Source organism: Pelophylax lessonae (genome assembly GCF_965119305.1).
Source record: "Pelophylax lessonae genome assembly, chromosome: 9".
Classification (NCBI taxonomy): Eukaryota; Metazoa; Chordata; class Amphibia; order Anura; family Ranidae; genus Pelophylax; species Pelophylax lessonae.
Genome location: NC_138776.1, coordinates 266,015,957 through 266,032,247, shown reverse-complemented (window position 1 = coordinate 266,032,247; position 16,291 = coordinate 266,015,957). Strand labels below are relative to the sequence as shown.

Sequence of the window (16,291 nt, the reverse complement as noted above, 5' to 3'; positions counted from 1 at the left end):
CCTGGGGGCAACAAGACCATGACCACCAGGCCTGTAGCCCTGACTGTTGGGTTCAGAAGATTCCTCAACAATGATATGTAACAGAATACAAATTGGCCTAAGAGGATGAAAAGTTTTTGATTTAGATTTTTTTTTTTTTTTTTGGGGTATGTTATATAGCAGAAAGTGAAAAATATATTCTTCTTTCTTCCTTCTTCCTTCTTCTTCGCAAAAAATAGCCTGGTCATTAAGGGGGCAAATTGTTCCTGTCCAGAACTGGTTAACTTAACTCTACCTACCTTTTTGACTATGGATTGACTTCTACTATTCTGAACCTTGCTTGCCTTGTACCTGGACTGTCATTTAACCACTCTGCCTGTCTGCCAACCTCAAGTACCTGTTTGCTTTTGGTCAGTTCGTGCCTGCCCCGGCATGGTGGCCAGGCCCTATAGCATTGTGTGCAAGTCCTGGGGGAAACCAAGTTCTGGTAGGCTATTGGTCTTGGTACTGCTTTTTCATAAAACTGAGGCTTACTGGGTGGAGGAGTTATATGGGGGCTGGCTTATAATTTTTCTGTTTACAAGTGTCTCAACCTCTGGTAGGCGGCAGTATAACCTAAGTATGAAAATCTTTTGCTGCCATTCTGTCGGTTTAGGGTGAAGATCTGATGAACATGAAAGCTGAGAATGAAGAACAAGAGACGTATTTGAGGGATGATCCGCAATATACGGGGGAGGCTGGAATGATGAGGACATTCATAGAGGAGGACACTCCTACAGAGATCAGCACAGGTGACCCATAATATATTCTTCTCTCATCTCTGCTCTGTTACTGCTCACTGATTGATCCAAAGTAGGGCAGGAACTAATCTTTAGAAACCTAGACCTTTGGTCACCTGTTCTATGGTAAGAGTCTGCAAGTTTGAACTTCGACCCTCTTGTTTATCAGAGATTACATGACCCAGTACCTAGGCTTGTGGTTGTGTAAAGAGCATGGACCTCCCAGTCCCCATTGGTTCCTGCTCTTCTGACAAGGCTGTGTAAATGTAGAAGTGATCTGGGAAGAGGACCAAAGGCCCTTTGACTGAAGAGGGGAAGAGTCCCAGCTGGTTGGGACATCCACCGAGAACATCTGCTCACTCATATCTACCTGATCCAGATGGTATCTTGATGTAAGTGAACTAACCCTCTCAGATCTATTGATGATGTTTTTATATTTTTCCAGGACACGCCATGGAGAAACCCTCAAAGGATCATCTCACTTTATCTCCAGGTTGTAAAATGGAAGATGAGGACATCACAGGAGATTGTGGAGGAGAAAAGACAATGAGCTCCACTATGGATGGTCTTCACAGTGTGGATAGACCATGGAATCCCTCTGACTCTGAGCAACCTCGTACTGTGAGGGACGGTGCCGGATTTCAGGGGGAGAAGACATTTCCCTGTTCTCAATGTGCAGAAAGTTTTAGCTCTGGTTTAGGTCTTTTTTTACATCAGGGAACTCACAGGGAGGGGGCATTTCATACCTGTTCTGAGTGCGGGAAGTTTTTTCTACATAAAGCAAAACTGGTCAGACATCAGAGATCTCACACGGGGGAGAAGCCGTATTCCTGTTCTGAGTGTGGGAGAAGTTTTACTAGTAAAGCAGCACTTACTGCACATCAAAGGTCTCACACGTGGGCGTTTTCCTGCTCTGAGTGCGGGAAACTTTTTGCGACTAAAGACAGACTTGTTCAACATCAGAGAGGGCACGAGGCTATGAAGCCATATTGCTGCCCTGAGTGCGGAAAACGTTATGCACAGAAATCACAACTTGTTGTACATCAAAGATCTCATACTGGCGAGCAGCCGTTCTCCTGCTCTGAGTGCGAACAATGTTTTTTATCCAAATTGGAGCTTCTTATACATCAAAGACAGCACACCGGGGAGAAGCTGTATTCCTGTTCTGAGTGTGGGAAAGGTTTTGCAAGGAAATTCTCATTTAAGCAACATCAAAAACAGCACACAGGGGAGAAGCCGTTTTCCTGCTCTGAGTGCGAAAAATGTTTTTTATCCAAATTCAGGCTTGTTATACATCAAAGACAGCACACCGGGGAGAAGCCGTTTTCCTGTTCTGAGTGTGGGAAAAGTTTTACAAGTAAATCAGCAGTTAAGCTACATCAAAGACAGCACACAGGGGAGAAGCCGCATTCCTGCCCTGAGTGCGAGAAAAGTTTTGCACGCAGAATAGCACTTGTTGTACATCAGAGGTCTCACACGGGGGAGAAGCCATATTCCTGTTCGGAGTGTGGGAGAAGTTTTACTAGTAAAGAACAACTTACTGCACATCAAAGGTCTCACACAGGGGAGAAGCCGCATTCCTGCCCTGAGTGCGAGAAAAGTTTTGCACGCAGAAAAGCACTTGTTGTACATCAAAGGTCTCACACGGGGGAGAAGCCATATTCCTGTTCGGAGTGTGGGAGAAGTTTTACTTGTAAAGAACAACTTACTGCACATCAAAGGGCTCACACAGGGGAGAAGCCGTATTCCTGTTCGGAGTGTGGGAGAAGTTTTACTAGTAAAGCAGCACTTACTGCACATCAAAGGTCTCACACGTGGGCGTTTTCCTGCTCTGAGTGCGGGAAACTTTTTGAGACTAAAGACAGACTTGTTCAACATCAGAGAGTGCACGATGCTATGAAGCCATATTGCTGCCCTGAGTGCGGAAAACGTTATGCACAGAAATCAGAATTTATTGAACATCAAAAATTTCACACGGGGGAGGAGCCGTATTCCTGTGTGCAGGAAATCCTTTTCACAAAAGGACAGTCTTAGTGTACATCAGAGGTGTCACACAGGCGGGAAGGCATATTGCTGTACGTAGTGTGAAAAATGTTTAAGGAAGTCTGATGTTACTAGACATCCTATTAAATGCCATATGCAGGAGCAGTTGTTTCCCTGTTATGAGCGCGGGAAATGTTATCTACGGAAATCAGAACTTTGTCATACGTCGGAGATCTCACACAGGGGAAGAAGCCGATCTCCTGCCCTGAGTGTGGAAAATGTCTTGTCTTACCAAACATCAGGGAACCCACACAGCCCTGGAGGTGTATTAGTGTCCCGAGAGCGGGAAATGTCTTCTATATGGATCATATTTTGCCGTACATCAGAGATTTCACACTGGGAAGAAGCACATCTTGATATACACCTCAGAAAACACGTGGCTGAGTGCTCCTCTGATCTTTATCATGGAAGAAACACTTTATAAGGAAATCAGAGTTCAATAAAGACTTTAAAGATCTCTCTGACTTACTCTACAATGGGAAACAAGGAGGGGGTGTCACTGCTATTTGAGTCCTTCCAGTAGTGTTGTCTATTCTCCCCTGATCTTCATCAGAAGCTTCAAAGGAAGACATCATGGTGAGAGACGGAGCTAGGTATTACATGTAGTTGAAGAGAAGGGGAGATCAGAAGAGAAGGGGAGATCAGACTATGTGACAGGACTTACAATTTTTAATAGCGTAGTTATCAGGTGGACATTTGCTGATGTTACATTTAGTATTTAAAAATAAAAATGTAAATATATTAACACAGATCTTTTAAAGTTTTCCATTTCTTTTCCTTTATTCCTTTTTCTAACACTACAAGTAAGGCCCATCCTGTAGGTTTTAGTTTTAGTCTTAACCTTCTGTCTTAGTAGTTTGGTTTTACCAGCTTGTTGGAACAGCCGACTCACCTCCTCCTCATAAGTCTCAGGACGTCTGTAGTAGTCTCCAATGGTAAGTCCATCAGTTCATAGACCCATCTATCATTCCACCCGTAATTCCTCCTCTGCACCATTACCATCTCCAACCACAAGATCATCTTTCTTCATGACTTTCACATCACATCTAACATAGAGAAACCCCCCTCCATCTTTTTTATGTACCGTGTCCCTCTAAACAAGAGTATCAGCATGAATACAAACAGCCCAGTCTTATAAGGACTCAAGCCGTGTTTCCGGAACACCAAACACAAGATCATCTTTCTTCCTCACTTTCACACTACATCTAACATAGAGAAACCCCCCTCCATCTTTTCAATGTCATGTGTCCCTTTAAACAAAACAAACTTTCTGTCTGGCTGCTATGAGAGAGAAGGAGGGAGTGTCACTGCTGGTTGGGTCCCTCTTGGAGAGAGAAGGAGGGGTGTCACTGCTGGTTGGGTCCCACTAGGAGAGAGAAGGAGGGGGTGTTACTGCTGGTTAGTTCTCTCTAGGAGAGAGAAGGAGGGGGTGTCACTGCTGTTTGGGTCCCTCTAGGAGAGAGAAGGAGGGGGTGTCACTGCTGGTTGAGTCCCTCTAGGAGAGAGAAGGAGGGGGTGTCACTGCTGGTTGGGTCCCACTAGGAGAGAGAAGGAGGGGGTGTTACTGCTGGTTGAGTCCCTCTAGGAGAGAGAAGGAGGGGGTGTCACTGCTGGTTGGGTCCCTCTTGGAGAGAGAAGGAGGGGTGTCACTGCTGGTTGGGTCCCTCTAGGAGAGAGAAGGAGGGTGTGTCACTGCTGGTTGGGTCCCTCTAGGAGAGAGAAGGAGGGGGTGTCCTTGCTGGTTGAGTCCCTCTAGGAGAGAGAAGGAGGGGGTGGGGGTGTTACTGCTGGTTGAGTCCCTCTTGGAGAGAGAAGGAGGGGGTGTCACTGCTGGTTGAGTCCCTCTACCAGTGTAGTCGAACTCCTCCCTGATCTTCAGCTGAAGCCTCAAAGGCATGTTGACCAGAGGAGTTAGATATTGGTCATGAAGGTAAGAGGAGATCAGACTACATGACAGGACTGACCATTTCAGTGCAGTAGTTATCAGCATGTACAAAGATCTTCCTTTGCCTGGAGAGAGCCACCTTCTGGGTGAAAGTGGACAAGATTGTAAAATATTTTAATCTATGTGATAAAAATGCTAAAGTTTTTCCACATTTTCTAATGTAAAACAAATGACGAATAAAAATGGCCATGCTTAAACTGACGATATTTTTTGGGCGTTTATTGATAATAGTCTGTCTTCGGATTTGTATGATAAAATGTCCTTTTCTTTTACTTTTATTTCTTTTCCTAACATTACAAGTATGGTCCATCCTGTAGGTTTTAGTCTTAATCTTGTGTCTTAGTAGTTTGGTTTTAGCGGCTTGTACTTGTTGGAACAGCCGACTCTTCCCCCTTCTCATAAATCTCAGGATGTCTGTAGTAGACTCCAATGGTAAGTCCAGGAGTTCATAAACCCATTTATCATTCTTCCTCCGCACCTTTACAACCTCCAACCACATGATCATCTTTTTTTCCTACTTTCACATCACATCTAACATAGAGAAACCACCCTCCATCTTTTCTATGTCCCACGTGTCCTCTAATTAAGAGGATCAGCAAGAATACAAACAGCCCAATCTTGTCAGGAGTCAAGCCGTGTTTCTGGAACATCAACCACAAGATCATCTTTCTTTCACATCACATCTAACATAGAGAAACCCCTTCTCCGTCTTTTCTATGTCCCATGTCCCTCTAAACAAGAGATTCAGCATGAATACAAACAGCCCAGTCTTGTGAGAAGTCAAGCCGTGTTTTTGGATCACCAATGAAGTTCTCAGATATGTATGATGAAATAATGGTGATGTGAGTCTCGAGGATTCCTTATATACGTGACACCCCTTAAAGTTGCGTATACCCGTTCTGTGAACCAGACAGTGTATAAACAAGTATTTGGGGGGGGGGGGTATCGCGCTTCAGGGAAAATTGTGTAAATCTAACTAAATAGTGTAATAATAAAATTGTATAAATCTATAAAACTTCTCTGTGGTGATGTTCAAAAAATAAAATTCCTAAAAATCCATTCATATATGTGACTTAGAAATAAATTAAACAATATTGGTGAAATCACTCTCGATATATAAAAATATACAAAGTGCTACAGTGCTGATATCCAAAAAAAAGTCTTTGCTATAAACTAATATTCCAGACAGACTTAAAGGTGAAAAAGTAAGAAAATAAAGTGCCAAGTGCTTAATCAATGCAAATAGATATATAAACACAGATTATACATAAGGTGCTTGTGAATAAAAAAAGTGCTGATAGTGTCCAAATCATTTAACCCGCATAAGCGATATTCATCCTTTATTTTGCTGTTAGACCTCCACCTTTCACCAAGTGTTAATAGAGGGTGCTTCTTAATCCTTGAAACCCCTAAGGGTGTTCTAGCCGCTCACCTCAATATATAGGGTAATTTTTTTTTTTTTTTAAGGCCGTGGTGTGTGAAACACACTCAAAAGACTTACACCCGGTGCATAAAAAAGTGCACACACGCAAACGTGAGACACACAAAAAGTGCACAAGGCGTACACATGGCCCTCCTCCGAAGAGGAAGGGCCCTGACCCTGATCCCCCGGGGCGCGAAGCTCCTGACCGGGACTGAGGTACTCACTTTGGTCCACCCAGCCGAAGCCGGGCAGACCCCATTCTTCAGGGGGACTGCCGAAACAGCCCACCCCGAGTACTAGGTGGGGCTCCCCCGAAGGGAGACCCCATGGGAGAGAGCGAACTAAGCCAAAAGGCCATATCCACCCCCTCCCAAGACTTACAGGGCAGGCCCGAGGACCTACGCCATCCAAGTCGTGCAAGTGACAAACAACCAAAAAGGGACACACGTGAACACACAAACAAAGAAAAACGGAGTGGGGAAAAGGGAAGTGGAGAAGTGCTGGGTAGTGCATAAGTGCAAGACCTCGGCAGGCCCCCCGGCCAGGAATAAAAAATTCCTCTGGTGTTGGCCAAAAGGCCCACCCCAAGAGGCAGGTGCAGAAAAAGTGTGATGGTGCAGTGACCAAGGTGCCACAAAAACTCAGGTGAGCTGCCCCTCACCAGTGAAATTGAGGCACCCCTGGGCTGCCACCCCAGGGGCACGTACACCACGGGCTTTTTCGGACTCAGCCCATGGACAGACCAAGTGCAGCCCTTCCTGTCAGGAGGCCAGGAATGCAGACAGCTCAGGGAGAGCCCAACCTCGAAGGTATAGAAAATGGCCCCCTTCTCAGCCAAATTCACACAGGAGGAAGGGCCCTTCCCCTCACCATCCGCACTCCCACCAATTACATCCAGGAGCAGTACTAACCGGTTGACCACGCCGGCTTTCTCGCTCCCTTCAAACTGACAGGGACGGACCCATTCAAATCAGGAAGGCATTGGAACCATCCGGCTTTCTCTGGTTTGGCCTTCTCCGGTCCTCCAGTTACGCCCAGAGCGCCCCGGTTATCTTCGGCCCCCACCGATACTAACCTTCCGGTTCCATTCCAACACTGATAAGAACAGATACTACACTTGATCTTAGCCAAAAGGCCGAGAAGCGATATATAGGGTAATGCGCCTTTTAATTGTATAACTCTCCTTTTCAACTCCTCTCCTTACTCGCTCCACAGACAGGGGATGGTAATAGCCTCTTGTCTGGATCGGGGTGAATGCCCTCTGGACTCTCCGCGGATCTTAAAAGCAGAGTTCCACCCTTTTTTTTTTTTTTTTTTTTGGGAGTGTCATATAGCAGAAAGTGAAAAATATTGTTTTGTTTTTCAGAATTGTCGCTCTTTTTTTGTTTATAGCGCGAAAAATAAAAATCGCACAGGTGATCAAATACCACCAAAAGAAAGCTCTACTTGTGGTAAAAAAAGGACATAAATTTAGTTTGGGTACAGCGTCACACGACCGCGCAATTGTCCGTTAAAAATCACGCAATGCCAAGTTGAAAAAAGTGGCCGGGTCATTAAGGGGGCAAATCCTTCTGATCTTAAAGTGGTTAAAGCGGAGTTCCGGCCACAAAATCGACAGTCGATTTTGGGCCATCCGCTTCCTATTTGTCACCTAAAAAAGAAATGGATAGTTACGATTTTTTTTTTTTTACTTACCTTGTAAGTGCAGAAAAATATACTCACCTTTCTTCCACTTCCTCCCTCGACCCCGCGACCCGCGCCGTCACTTCCGCTTTGCAATGATTCCTGGGAGCTGAACGTCATCGCTCCCAGGAATCAATGCGCCTGCACCGGCCCCGACGTCAGTTCCGGTTGCGGCGCGTCATACCTTGCTAAACAGCTTCTGGGCAAGCTGTGCAGGGATGACGCTGCAGCCCCGGAAGTGACGGCGGGGCTGGCGCAGTGCATCATGGGACCGAAGAGGACGGAAGAGGATGCAGAAGAGGATCGCGCTGGCTTCAAGCTGCCCACACCTGAGATGGCAGCGCTGGAGAAGAAATTTTAAAAGTGAGTATTTCTTCTAAAAGGTAAGTGCGAACCGGGGCAGATCAGAGGCTATCCATTTTGGAATGTACTAGCCCTGACTGTCCCGGGGGTACGTTCATTTCATTTTTTTTTTTTTGTTGCGGGAACTCCACTTTAAGCGCGGTTTCTTGGTTTTTGTTGTGTAAATTTTATTTGGACATTTCTTTAGGCTGTGTTTTTAGTTAAATTGCCATTATGTCTCTCGGTTTACCGGTAATCGCTATGCAAAGCGCATATTGCTTTAACCACTTGCCGACCGCCGCACGACTATTTACGTCGGCCGTCAGCCCCTCACAGGGAAAGCGACGTAGGGCTACGTCGCTAGCCTGTGATGGTCTAGGAAGCGAGCGCGCGCCCCCGCGTGGTCACGGACCCCCCCGCGCGTGTGACCGGTGGACCCGATGTCCGCCGGTCACTCGGCGATCGTCGGTGCAGAGGGAGAAAGGCAGGCGGCTGATGTAAACAAGCCGCCTGTCATTCTCCCCTGTGTATAAACAGTGATCATACAGTTCTACTATGTAGGACCGTTGATCATTGTTCATACACCTCAAGCCACAGCCACAATCACAGTTAGAATCTCGCCCCTAGGGACACACATAACCCCTCCCTCTCAAAAAAAGTTAACCCCTTCACTGCCAGTGTAATTTTTCAGGAACAGTGCATATGTATAGCACTGATTACTGTAGTAATGTCACTGGTAACCCCAAAAGTGTCAAAAATGTCAGTCAAGGGTCCGATCTGTCCAATGTCGCAGTCCCGCAAAAAAAATCGCAGATCGCCGCCATTACGCGTTAAAAAAAAAACAAAAAAAATGACAAATCTTTCCCTTTGTTGGTAAACGCAATAACTTTTGCGCAAACCAATCAAAATATGCTTTTTGTGATTTTTTTTTTTTTTAACCAAAAATATGTAGCATAAAACAAATTGGCCTAAAATGTTAAAAAATTTAGATTTTTACATATTTTTTTTTTTGGGGAATTTCATATAAAGAAATGTGAAAAATATTGTTATTTTTGAAAAATTGACGCTGGTTTTTTGTTTATAGCGCAAAAAGTAAAAATCGCACAGGTGATCAAATACCACCAAAAGAAAGCTCTGTTTGTGGCAAAAAAAGCACGTCAAATTCGTTTAGGTACAGCATCGCACGACCGCGCAATTGTCCGTTAAAGTCACGCAGTGCCGAATCGCAAAATAGGCCCTGGTCAGGAAGGGGGTAAAATCTTCCGGGGCTTAATTGGCCTTGAGGAAAGACCTGTAATTGTGGAATCCTTCCATGAAATGGAGACTTCGCGCTACTTGTGGAAATGATAGCTTCCAGAGGTCCTCACACTGGGGCAATGTTGTCTCCGCTCTGATAGCCGGATAGGCATGTAGAAGCATTTTCTGTCCTTTGTTCTCACCACATGCTTGTTTCAAAACCTAATCTTGAGAGAGCAGTCTGACTGGTATACCTACATATCAATGGAGGGAACTTTGGTTTGACATTCATTTTGAGATCGGGTTTGTGTTGTGCTGATTTGAGGGTACTTGGTGGAGACATTGTAAATTCTGTGTTAAAGTTCGTCATGTTTTAACCACTTAAGCCCCGGAAGATTTTACCCCCTTCCTGACCAGGGCCTATTTTGCGATTCGGCACTGCGTGACTTTAACGGACAATTGCATGGTCGTGCGACGCCGTACCCAAATTAAATTGACGTCCTTTTTTTCCCACAAACAGAGCTTTCTTTTGGTGGTATTTGATCACCTCTGCGATTTTTTGATCACGCGCTATAAACGAAAAAAGAGCGACAATTTTTGCAAAAATAACAATATTTTTCACATTTTTTTATATGAAATTCCCCCCCCCCCCCAAAAAAAATGTAAAATTCTAATTTTTTTAACATTTTAGGCCAATTTGTTTTCTGCTACCTATGTTTGGTAAAAAAAATTCGCAAAAAGCATATTTTGATTGGTTTGCGCAAAAGTTATTGCGTTTACTAACTAAGGGAAAGATTTTTGTCATTTTTCTTTTTTTTTTTTTAACCACTTTACCACCGGAGGATTTTGCTGTCTTCCGTCCTGGCCACTTTTTGCGATTCGGCGCTGTGCGACTTCAACTGACAATTGCGCGGTCGTGCGACGCCGTACCCAAACGAAACTTACGTCCTTTTTTTCCCACAAACAGAGCTTTCTTTTGGTGGTATTTGATCACCTGTGCGATTTTTACTTTTTGCGCTATAAACAAAAAAAGAGCGTTTATTTTGAAAAAATAACAATATTTTTAACATTTTTTTATATGAAATTCCCCCCCAAAAAAGATGTAAAAACCAATTTTTTAAAAAATTTTTGGCCAATTTGTTTTCTGCTACATATGTTTGGTAAAAAAAAATCGCAATAAGCGTATTTTGATTGGTTTGCGCAAAAGTTATTGCGTTTACTAACAAAGGGAAAGATTTCTGTCATTTTTGGTGTTTTTTTTTTAACGCGTAATGGCGGCGATCTGCGATTTTTTTTGTGGGACTGCGACATTGCGGCGGACAGATCGGACCCTTGACTGACATTTTTGACACTTTTGGGGGTACCAGTGACATTACTGCAGTAATCAGTGCTATATATATGCACTGTTACTGTAAAAATGACACTGGAAGGGAAGGGGTTAATTTTATTGGAGAGGGAGGGGTTAATGTATGCCTGGTGCTTACTGACGTGTAGGGGGGGAGGTGACTGAGTGAGTCATGGACAGATCGGATGTTCAGCTATGCTGAACAGTCCGATCTGTCACTCCCTGTCACTATGGAGATCCGTCCGCTTGTGTTTACACAGGCGGGCGGATCTCCACACTAGATCCCCGGTGATCGGGGCTGAGCAGCGGCGATCGCCGCTGCTCCTCCCCTGGCCCGACTCCCGCTGTGAATGAAAACAGCGGGAGCGAGCCTCCGGCGGCGCGCAAGCGCCGCCCAGAAGGGGGAGTGTCTGACGACGTTAATACTACGTCGTCAGACGATAACGAACCACTTTGCCGCAGTAGTACTACCGTACTCAGACGGCAAGTGGTTAACGAGTAATGGCGGCGATCTGCGATTTTTTTTTTTTTTTTGCGGTACTGCGACATTGCGGCGGACAGATCGGATCCTTGACTGACATTTTTGACACTTTTGGGGGTACCAGTGACATTAATACAGTAATCAGTGCTATCCATATGCACTGTTAGAGTCGGTTCACACTGGGGCGACACGAATCCTTACTACTTCGGGGGCGAATTGTGCATTACCATGCACCAAGACTTCGGAGCGACTTGCAGGGACTTCACATAATGTAAGTCTATGCAAGTCGCCCCGAATAGTACAGGACCCTTTTTCTAAGTCGGAGCGACTTGTGTCGCTCCTATTAGAATGGGTCCTGTAGCGGTCAATGGACCGCGAGGGAGCGCGACTTGTCAGGCTGACAAGTCGCGACAATGTGAACCGGCTCTTTCTGTAAAAATGATACTGGCAGGGAAGGGGTTAAATTTATTTGAGAAGGAGGGGTTAAGTGTGTCCCTAGGGGCGTGCTTCTTACTGTGATTGGATGTGGCTTTTCATGTAACAGCAGAGATCTACGGTCCTACATAGCAGGACTGTATGATCTCTGCTGTTACACAGGGGAGAATGTCATGCTGCTTTGTTTCCACTAGCCGCCTACCTTTCTCCCGCTGTAACCGACGATCGCGAGTGAGCGGCAGACGTCCTCCGCTCACACGCGCGCGGGGGTGCGTGAGCCTCTGCCGGCATGCGCTCGCTCCCTAGAGCCTCGCAGGCTTTGCCTGTGAGGGGCTGACTGCCGACGTAAATAGTCGTTAGGCAGTCGGCAAGTGGTTAAAGGAGGTGATTTATGGTTTTTGTAGAATTTTGAATTATACGGAAATCAAAACCCAGTAGAATTACTGTAGGTTTTATATTCACGTTCCATAAACTGATTTTTTTTTTAAATCCGCGTTGGTGCAAAAAGCTCAAGTGGTACACATGTAGTAATACATAAATTAAAAAAAAATATATAAAAATCAAGGTGCTAAAAATCCCTCATCTAAACTCTTTGGATGGATATTTCCTAGTTTTATGTATGGTTCTCACAAATCAATCACTCTTCAAGATATCCTCTTCTCGAAACACTGTCCTTTAAAATACTGTATACACTTACCGGCCACTTTATTCGGTACACCTTTTCAATTGCTTAGTAGCACAAATTGCTAATAAGCCACTCACATGGCAGTAACTCAATGCATTTAAGCATCTAGACGTGGTGAAGATGACTTGCTGAAGTTAAAACTGAGCATCAAAATGGGGAAGAAAAGGGATTTATGCTGTTATCTGTTGATGGATTTTGTTTTGTTAAAATAAAAATCTTTGAAAGAAAAGGGATTTAAGTGACTTTGAATGTGGCATGGTTGTTGGTGGCTGGTCTGAGTATTTCTGCGATTTTCAAACACAAAATGCAGAAAATGGTGGGAAAAAGACAAAATAGCCATTGAGCGGCAGTTGTGTGGAGGAAAATGCCTTGTTGGTGTCAGAGGAGAATGGGCAGACTGGTTGGAGATGATAGAATGGCAACAGTAACTCAAATAACCACTCGTTACAACCAAGGTATGCAGAATACATCTCTGAACACACAACATATTGAAGGGGATGTGCTACAGCAGCAGAAGACCACAACTGGTGCCACTCCTGTCAGCTAAGAACAGGAAACTGAGGCTACAATTGGCACAGGCTCACCAAAATTGGACAATAGAAGATTGGAAAAACGTTGCCTGGTCTGATGGGTCTCGATATTAGCTGCGACATTCAGATGGTAGGGTCATAATTTGGCGCATGGATCCATCCTGCCTTGTATCAATGGTTCAGGCTGGTGGTGGTGGTGTAATGGTGTGGGTGAGGGCGGGGATAACGTTTCAGGCTGGTGGTGGTGGTGTAATGGTGTGGGGGAGGAGGAAGGGGGATAACGTTTTAGGCTGGTGGTGGGGGTGTAATGGTGTGGGGGAGGAGGAGGGGGGATAACGTTTCAGGCTGGTGGTGGTGGTGTAATGGTGTGGGGGAGGAGGAGGGGGGGTAATGGTTCAGGCTGGTGGTGGTGTAATAGTGTGGGGGATAATTTCTTGTCACACTTTGGACCCCTTAGAACCAATTGAGCATGGTTTAAATGCCACGCCCTACCTGAGTATTGTTGCTGACCATATCCATCCCGTTATGACTACAGTGTCCCCATCTTCTGATGGCTCCTTCCAGCAGGATAATGCGCCATGTCACAAAGCTCCAATCATCTCACCACTGGTTTCTTCACCATGACAATGAGGTCACTGTCCTCCAATGTCCTCCACACTCACCACATCTCATCCAATAGAGCACCTTGTAGATGTGGTGGAACAGGAGATTGGCATCATGGATGCGCAACCGATTAATCTGCGACAACTGCATGATGCTATCATGTCACTATGGAGCAAAATCTCTGAGGAACGTTTCCAACACCTTGTTGAATTTATGCCATGAAGAATGAAGGCAAAAGGGGGTCCAACCTGCTACTGGCAAGGTGTACCTAATAAAGTGGGCGGTGAGTGTATTTCTGCCTTCCGGGGGCCATCCCTGGCTTTCTGCACGGCAAATATGTGGAGCTATATAGAGGAAACTGGACTCTAATCTAAATTAGGAAATACAAGTTATTAGGAACACAGCACAAGCAACATAAAACATAAAATCAGCAACCTATACGAATCCCAGTGAACACTGAAAACAAATCAACTATGTAAAGAGAAAAGTGGAATTCTGGTAAAAAAAAAACGTGAGGCGGTGGTACAAGGAACAGAGAGCAAGACATGTACAGATCGGGGGCTAAAACGGGTAGCAGGTACAATGGCTACAGGTTCAGGTAGCAGGTTGGGAGTTTATCAGGTTCATGGAACAGCAGATCAGCATAAACAGGTACACAGGTAAAATTATTAGGTATTGTGAGACTCCAGTGAAGGAACTAAATACCCTTCAAGCATCCAGCATCAGGTGGAGACCAATTTCAACCTACTGCTGGGAGACACCCACTGGTGGACACTTGATATGCATCCTTCAGGTCCTGGGACCACAGTGCTACCAGCAGGTGCCTTAGCTCCTAACAGTGCCCCCCCTTTAAGAAGCAGCCTCAAGATACTCCAGCCTCAAGAAGTGCTCCCTGGCACATCTGCACCGTTCTTTGGAAGATATTCTCACAAAGTGAATCACTAGTCTTTCTCCATGTGACACTTGTAGACTCCCTATTTCATAGCCAGGGTTCTAAACATGTCCATTGATAGGTGACCCCAACACAGCAGGTAGCAGGTACAATGGCTATAGGTTCAGGTAGCAGGTTGGGAGTGTATCCGGTTCATGGAACAGCAGATCAGCATAAACAGGTACACAGGTAAAATTATTAGACACTGTGAGACTCCTGTGAAGGAACTAAATACCCTCCAAGCATCCAGCATCAGGCTGAGACAAACTTCTGACCACTGCTGAGACAAACTTCTGACCACTGTGGTCCCCAGAACTTGTGTTCACCCTTCAGTTCTGGGGACCACAGTGCTACCAAAAGGTGCTCTAGCTCCTAAGTGTCCCTCCCAAACTTTTTAAGAAGCAGTTATTAGATATTTTCAGCAAGTTTTGGTTATAAAAAGACCATTTTGCTCCCTGGCACAGTTCTTTGGAAGATATTCTCATAAAGCGCATCACCAGTCTTTGTCCATGTGACATTTGTAGACTTCCTATTTCCATAGCCTGGGTTCTAAACGTGTCCATTGATAGGTGACCCCACCACTGGGACCCTGTAACAGGCTGTGTGCCAGGGTCATGAACAAGAGGTACTTGTCCTCATTAACATGGGGACAAGGTGCTTTGTCAGGAGGGGATTTCATTTTGGCTTGTTCCTGACTCCGCTCGTCTGCTGCCCGTCCTGACCCCGGCTTGTTTGACCATTCTCTCGGATCTCCCTTGATTGTTTACCTGCCTTTGGACCTTGATCGGTTCTCCCTTGGTGGGGCGACCCTGAGGACCGCGACCTGGTATCCACACGCAGCAAAGTCCATCCTTACCACCAGAGGCTCTGGCGAAAAACGGTGGATACTTAGACTCCTCACCTCAGACTAGCCTGTGTCACTTACCTTGGGGGTTCTGTCCAAGCTCCGCCCTCTAGCGGACATCGGGCCTATCTCTGTCGTCAGGTTACCACCAGCACCCTAACAGGTATTCTCCCATGTTAAGGGCCTAATAGGATTCAGGAAGGGTGGAGCATGCCTTTTTTTACTTTTTTGCAGGCGATTCCTTCTTGCATTTTTATCAGACCTCAAGGGTTTGGTATGGAATTTGGGGGAACCTCACTTTTCATTATTGAATTCTTCAATTATGGAGGAACCACCATGCCATGTTCTATGTGTAGGTGGATGTACCCTATTAACATGTATAGTCGACCCTCATCTAGGATACGAGTCTGGTATAGATAAATGGAATCCTTAGAATATACAGTATTTCTACACCACAAGCTAACCAAGACTGAGAGAACCAATTCTGATGTCACCATTTACCTAAAACTTCATCGCTGATCAATACATCTGATCTCCAACACCTCAATCACAGCAGCTAGCTGAAACCCGGAAGAGATAAAGGTAGAAATTTGGCTTAAAAACAGAGGGAGGTGAATAATCACTGACTAGTTACTAGGGGTGGATTCAGGGGTGCCACAGGTCTTTGCAAAGAAACATGGGAAGGTTTTTTATGACGTTAGAGAGTTCTTTTCAAGCAACTTTTGCCTAAGCATCTCTACATCGAAGATTAGAGGCTAATCACAACAAGAAGTCAGAAAAACACGTAATTTCACTGCAAAGTCAACTGAACCAAAATCCCTCCACTCATCGCAAGCAGTAATATATTTCTCTACCCCTTGGTGGGATTGGAGATGACCCCATCTATAAGGATATACAGTACATACACACAGCACAAGGCCGTGTTTCACACTACGAGATGTTTCTCGAGGCTGCAGTTCCTCTGAGCTTCACAAGGTGGTGATCTCATATCTACCCAGACAGGAAGT

The 16,291-nt window shown here is 45.2% G+C and overlaps 3 protein-coding genes across 3 annotated transcripts in view; all 3 read left to right on the top strand.

Moving 5' to 3' along the window:
* Positions 1-2,792, top strand: part of LOC309563947 (uncharacterized protein) — a gene marked incomplete at both ends in the record, with an annotated part of 43,039 nt that extends 40,247 nt beyond the window's left edge. The window contains 1 exon segment of the mRNA XM_082268577.1: positions 1,780-2,792. Coding sequence (XP_082124703.1) covers positions 1,780-2,792 — 1,013 coding nt within the window.
* LOC309562622 (uncharacterized protein) overlaps positions 1-16,291 on the top strand; it is a gene marked incomplete at its 3' end in the record, with an annotated part of 500,517 nt that overhangs the window by 130,502 nt on the left and 353,724 nt on the right. The window lies entirely within an intron of this gene.
* The window catches only part of LOC309562687 (uncharacterized protein), a 148,408-nt gene that overhangs the window by 114,660 nt on the left and 17,457 nt on the right, over positions 1-16,291 (top strand). The window lies entirely within an intron of this gene.